At 44.4% G+C, this 6,881-nt stretch overlaps 1 protein-coding gene across 1 annotated transcript in view; it reads right to left on the bottom strand.

The window, feature by feature from the left end:
* Positions 1–1,717, bottom strand: part of LOC115069699 (zinc finger protein 723-like) — a 26,606-nt gene extending 24,889 nt beyond the window's left edge. Inside the window, exon 1 of the mRNA XM_029561867.1 lies at positions 1,579–1,717. Coding sequence (XP_029417727.1) covers positions 1,579–1,717 — 139 coding nt within the window. The remainder of the gene's footprint in view (positions 1–1,578) is intronic.
* Between the last annotated feature and the right edge of the window lie 5,164 nt (positions 1,718–6,881).

The raw sequence follows: 6,881 nt of genomic DNA, 5'->3' as shown, positions 1-6,881 counted from the left end.
ACAACAAAAATGAAGACTAATCTCTTGATTTCCTGAATCATGGTTTAAGGTTCCTCTCTCTTTCTAGAGAGAGAAAGAGAGAGAGAGAAAGCAGGAAGAGAAAGGTTTGGCTTAGGTCACGTAAAAATGAGAACGAGAAGAATCAGGCAACAAAAGAAAAGCATCCTTTTTTTTATTGCTGATTCGAGTTAAATTCCCGAACCCCAGGGCAGCATCCTGCAATCGCTGGGGGGGGGAATACGAGTTGTGCGTGTCCCCGCCAGTGACCACAGTGTCCTGTAGTGAAAGGCAGGGCAGAACCTCCCACACACTGGTGTGATTTCGAGCGAGCAAAAACGAGTTAGGAGAGGTTCTGCAATGTGGTGCGTGACCAGCCAGTAGGAGCCAAAGTAGAAGGAAACAAGGTAGTGGGCCTGGAGGCCGAGATGGGCTGGGAATGGAGAAGAATGGAGAGGCCTAGATGAAGCTCAGAGGAGAGAAGTAAGTGAGAGGAGGGAGAGAGAGAGAGAGAGAGAGAGAGAGAGAGAGAGAGAGAGAGGATGAGATGTTAGGGGAAAGCAAAAGATGGCAGGAGCGAGGAAGGGAAGGGAGCTGAGGTAGGGAAAAGGATTTGAGTGCGACGGGGAGGCAGGGCTGACTCCCAGGTGGGCGTGGACAGACACAGTAACTGTGCTGGGCAGTTCAACGGTCGCAGAAACCAGTGTTGTCCAGTGGCCGTGAGTGAGGTCCGGGAGTGACTGAATTTGATTGGAAAGGAGATGAAAAGAGAACTGGCAGAGAGTAGTGAAGGGGAAAGGGGAGAGAGAGGGAGAAAGAGAGCTGAAAGGAATGGGAGAGGGGAGAGAGATAGAGGCTGGAAGTGTACCTTAATGCAGAATTAGTGGTGTTCGCAGAGGCCAGTAACGACAAGCGAGTCCGAAAGTTTTACGTGCGAGGTCCCTTCAAGTAAGATCCAAGTCACGGCACCATCTCATAGGTAGAGAATGGGCGGGAGCAAGCGGCGCGGATGGAGAGCACGAGCGGATAGATGAAGGCACCGAGGCACAGATGGAATTCTCAGTGGGACACAGATTTATTTCGCACAGGGGCACCTTTCCTTCAGGAAGGGAAAGATGTCCACGAAGGGAAAGATGGAAGGGAAGGGAAGGGAAGGGAAGGGAAGGGAGAAGGGAGAAGGGGGAAGGGGGAAGGGGGAAGGGAGTCAGGGAAAGATGTCCAGGAAAGATGTCCACGGGTTGTGAGCTGGGACTTTACATATGGGGGCTTTAGGGTGTGGAATCAGGGAGGGGGAAGCAGGTAGGATTAGGGTGTGGAAGTGTTTTCTTTTTCCTCAAGATAAGAGGAACTCTGCTTATCTTATCTTTGGAGGTCAGAGGAAAGGCAGGCTGCTTCTCAGCAGAGTTTGTAGGTCCCTGTTGGGGAGGGGGGGAGCTGCTATTTGCAACCCTAACAGTAACCTTTAATAGTCTAAATCTGAGAGGATGCACATGCCAACATACCCAAATATCTGCAACCGAATTTTGAGACTGCTGTAGATAAGCAAGAACAAAGCTTAAATCCCGGGTGAGTTTCACGGACCTGCCTCTGTTCCGAGCCCCCAACTCTGAATGCAGAGGGTCCCGGCCACTCCGATCACATGACCAGGAGTCTTTCCGGCGGCTGCGGTTAGTCCGGACTCTCCTCCCACCTGCCGGTCCCGCCCGGACTCACCCCACATCCGTTCTGCACCAACCGCTCCACGTGGTTCCCGTGGCTGGGGTGAACTTTTGCATCCAGCTGAGACCAGTCAGGACTCACCCTCCACCTGTTCAGCACCACGCTGCACCTGAGTGGAGTGCTCCCTAGGTCCCTGCAGAGTTTTCAGAACCCCCTTGTTCCGATAGTCCAGCCGGAAGTTGACGAGTCTGAGCTTCTGCTCTGGCCCTGCCCACTCTGGCCTAAGTTTTACCAGGAAATGGCTATCTCAGGAATTGTTGCTGGAAGCTGGTTGCTGACTTACCAGGGCCTGAATTCTTCCTCCTATGTTCAGGAGTCACCAGAAGAGGGTCGTCCTACCATTTTCCTAACTAGTTGGCCTTGCAGAAATCAAAGAAGTGCTTTTATGTAAAGCATAGAAAATTCCTGTTTAAAAACTCACAGACAAGGAATATGCAGGAATTTTAGGACTGCATTGAAATACCAAACCTGCAAATTATGGACAGAGAAGAAAGGGAAGAACTACAGGACAAAGGAATGAATAACATTTTAAATTCAATCACACAAAAATGTCTCCCAAATCTACAGAGAAAGTTATCCAGCTAAATACAAGAAGCCAACAGAACATCAAACGGAAAGGCCCAGAAAAGAAACTCTCCACCGCACATCATCGTCACAACACCAATGACACAGACTAAACAAAGGTACTGAAAGGTGCAAGAAAGAAGACCAAGTCCCCCACAGACAGACCCAGCACAATAACAACAGATTATTCAACCGAAACTTTTAAAGTCCGAAGGTCTTGGAAAGATTTTTATTTCACAACTGCCAACACTGTTACACGTCACAAAACTACTGAAACAGAAGTAATAGGTTTTCATTCATAGATGAAGCAGGGAGATGAATCGGGTTGATCAGGAGAAAGCAGTTTATTAGCAAAGGAAGCCTCGCAGGGGACAGGTTCCCTTCTGGGGTAGGGGAAAATGTCAGCCAACAGGTTGTGAGCTGGGGTCTTTTATTGGGGGGGGCGGGTTGAGGGAGTGCAGAAGGTGGGAAGATATATTTTTTAAAGATTGAAGGGGAGAGCAGGAGAGCAGGACTATTGAAACGCGCCCCCTTTTGAGATCAAAGGGGAAGCCTGCTGTGCTGGCCAAACTGCAGAAACGTCTGCTTTTGATTTCAAAGACCAGGGTGCTTATCTCACTGGCTTGCAGAACCCATGAAGCCCTGTTGGGGATGGGGAGGGGGTTCTGTGCCTCCAAATCCTAACATTCATGACAGGTACTAAAGGAATATATGACCACTAAGTCTGCTCTAAAGAAGATACTGGAAGGAATACTAGGAACAGAAGATAGGGATAAACTCATGCAGATGTCACAGGCAAAAACAGAATGCCAAAACTATTCCTCAGGAGGACCTAAGAAAACAGAACAAAATCAACAAAAGGACAGGAGTTAATACAAAATAACTCTGAATATTAATGGTCACAAATTCTTGCAGTAAAAGGGCACAGTGTAGCAGATTGGATTAGGGAAGAGGAGCCATCTACTTGCTGCCTCAAAGAAACACGTGTTGCCAGCAAAGAGAGGCACCACCTTGGGATAAAGAGATGGAAAAAAGCTACTCCATCATGGAACTAGGAAACGAGCAGGCATATCTACTCAAATAACAGACAAGATAGATTTGAAACTGAATTTAGCAGAAGAGATGAACAACGTCCCTTCATCCTCATTAAGGGAACAATTGCTCAAGAGGACACTACAGTTCTAAGGATATACACACCAAAGACACATTCTCCAGTTTATTTAAAAAAAAAAACAGTACTAGATGAAAAACAACAGATTAAACCCAGCACATTAATAGTGGGAGATTTCAATACTTCACTATCACCAAGAGACAGGTCATCTGGACAATGAACAGAGAAACATTGGAGTTGGATGAATCTATAAATCAAATGCATCAAAAAGACATCTACGGGCATTACACTCAAACACAGAAGGATACCAGTTCTCAGCAGCCCATGAAACCTTGTCCAAAACAGACCCCAAGATTGGAAGCAGACCAGGCCTCAAGAAATTGAGGATCACTGAAATTCACTGAATTTCTATGTACCACTGAAATTCACTGAATTTCTATGTACCACTGACATGTATAGAGAAAAAAAGTCAGGGCAACAATCCCATTTACAATGGCCACACCAAAAATAAAATACCTAAGCCTAAACCTGGAAATGAAAGAAGTCTACACTGATAGCATCCAGACTCTGAACAAAGAAATGAAGAAAATGTGAGAAGATAAAAAGACTATCCAACATCAAGGATTGGAAGAATTAATCTTGTGCCAATGGTCATCCTACCAAAAGCAATTTAGTTTTATTCCCATGTGAATCCAAATTCTAGGGCCAGAGCTGGAGAGATGGCTCCATAGTTAAAAGTACTGGCTTTTCCTCCGAAGGACCTGGGTTAAGTTCCCAGCACCCACAGGGCTGCTAACAGCCATCCATAATTTAAGTTCCAGGGGATCTAATATATTCTTATTGCCTCCACAGGCACTGAATGCATGGGTACATTGACATGCATACAAGCAAATTACTCATAAAATAAAAGTAAATAAATACAAAAATTTAAGATAATGTTCCAGGGCCATTCCTCACAGATATGGAGAGGTAATATTAACCTTTATATGGAGGTCCCTAAGAGACTGTTCAGTGGATAAGAGCACTGGCTTTTCTGGCAGAAGACCCAGGTTCTAATTCTATCTCCAACATGGCAGACAACCATCCAGTTCCAGAGGATCTGATGTCCTCTTCTGTCCTCCCCAGGCATTTTACGCCATGGGTGCACTCACATACACATGTGCAATACTCATAAAATAAAAACATGCAAGCTGCTAATGGAGAAAAAACAATCAATGATCTAATCCTAGCTGTAAAGAGTAATAACCGCAGCAATGATCAGCACAGCAAACTACAGTGGTGCCCAGTAATCAACAGGTATCTAATTGGTCGTACTGTACACACCAATACACATAGGTGGAGTGGTCATGGACCCCAGAGAAAACCCTCCATCTGTCCAATCCCTAGGAAAATGTAATTTCTTACTATATTTCATTAATGGATTCTTACATTTGTTGAAAAGTATATCAGCCACCACTCATCAAAGAATCTTCTTTTGCAACAGAGTCAAAAACTGGCCACACACAGAGAATCCGTGTCTGTGAGAAGACCAAACCAAAGTGACAAATCTGCAATAGAACCTCTACACCTAAACCTCATGGAACATAGTGGGACAAGTGTAAAGATAATACTAATGCACCTCTCAGCTCTTATCATGGCTGTTTTCTCAAGCAACAGAGGACGAAGAACCCAGAAGACCACAACAGACCAAAGAAAGACAATAAGAGACTGCAGAGTGTGTGTCCATGGACAGGACTCCTGTATTAAGTCCTCATCCAAAAAGGCATCACAGGCCATTGAGAAGCTGGGGCAGAAAAACTGTAAGAGCAAGGTGTATGCATGATCATAAGGAATCAGAGTCTTGCAGGGTCCTGGGAATTTGCTCATATGAATTCACAGCAATGGGGACAGCATGCACTAGATTCTGCAAACTCGAGCAGATAAAAGCCCAGCACAGAACTGGGGAAACAAAGGGGAAGCCCAGAACTTAGGTTAGGAGCCATGGCAGCTGATGACTGCTGGTTGTGGGAGAGTAGAGCTTCCTTGAGGAAGTGAGACTAGACAGGTTGAATAGGCACCCCTGGATGAACTCACACCAAGAGAGGTGCAGTTACACACACTTGACTTGAAAGTCCTTAGCATACAAGACAGAACGGGTAAAATCCTGTGGACAGTCTGTGGGGTGGTGCAGACAGGGGAGTTCTAAATATGATTAAGATGAATTGTATGAAACTCAGAAAAATTTAATTAAAAATATACAGTGAAAAAAAAGACATCAAATGCCATGGCCAACAAGAATTACAGAGAGACAGGAAATGTGCCTGAAAAAGGGCTATCCTCCAAACAATGCCTCTATAAACTATACCCTATGATGAATAATGAGGTCACAAAGATTATTAAGAATCAGCATAGGAGCGGCATGAGAAAGCTTGGACCCCGAATGAGTCTAGACGGACTCTCGCGCACAAAACAGAGATTTTTTTTAACTTCCCAAGTTGGGTATACAAACTTACCCTAGAGATGGCTCAGGTTATACACATGGGTTCAGACACCCTTGTGTAGTCGCTGGCCAGCAAGACTTTCATTCTGCAAAACACTGTCTGATCAGTCTTCTCTGGTGAAGCACTTCACAACAACTCAAAACCTTTGTGTTTTTATTCTTCCTTACTTAAGATCTCTCCTGGGCCCCAAATTCATTCACTAAAACCTACCGGATTGGCTACTGTCTCCGCTCTCTTTACATTCCAGGGCCCTTTGTTTTACCCCAGACAGGAGACCAGGACAGGCTTATACATGGCCAGAATTGTGAATGAGAAAGATACACATGATGCCTGTTGAATTCTTTAAAAACCACCGGATTTCTAACCCAGTACTATGTTTCAGTGATAATGTAGAAGAAAAGCTATGACTCTACAAATTATTTCCTAATTTTTAAAATTAAATAAATAAAACATTTCATAGAAAAATTTCACATAAATCAATGGGACAGAAGGCCATGAATATTATTCTAGAAAAATAATTACCTCATTTTTGACAGAGATTCCAGAAACACACTTTGGAAAAAGGATAATATCTTCCACAACTGGTGTTGAAAATCCCTGGATATAAACATGCAGAAGAATGAAACTCAGCCCCATCTCTCATGATGTACAAAACTCAACTGCAAATGCATCAAGGACCTTAATATAAGATGTGATCTTCTAAAACTGTTGGAGGAATAGAAGGGCGCATACATCAGCAGACAGGCATAGGTCATGGTTTTCTGAAGAGGAACGCAGTAGCCCTGGAAATAAAAGACTAACTGCCAAACGGATCTCATGAAATAAAACCTTCTTCACAGTGAAGGAAGCTGTCAATCCAGAGGTGAGGCAGCCCGCACAAGGAAAGAAAACCTTTGCCAGCTATACATCAGACAGATGATTAGTGATGAGAATATACAAAGAATTTGTGATGGCTTTTCTTAGTTGTCAACTGGCCTGGATCTGTAATTAACTGAAATGAAAGAGACATT

This window comes from Nannospalax galili, unplaced genomic scaffold (genome assembly GCF_000622305.1).
Source record: "Nannospalax galili isolate Female #2095 unplaced genomic scaffold, S.galili_v1.0 scaffold2314, whole genome shotgun sequence".
NCBI classification, from domain to species: domain Eukaryota; kingdom Metazoa; phylum Chordata; class Mammalia; order Rodentia; family Spalacidae; genus Nannospalax; species Nannospalax galili.
The sequence above is the reverse complement of the archived record's forward strand: the minus strand, read 5'-3'. Positions and strand labels throughout refer to the sequence as shown.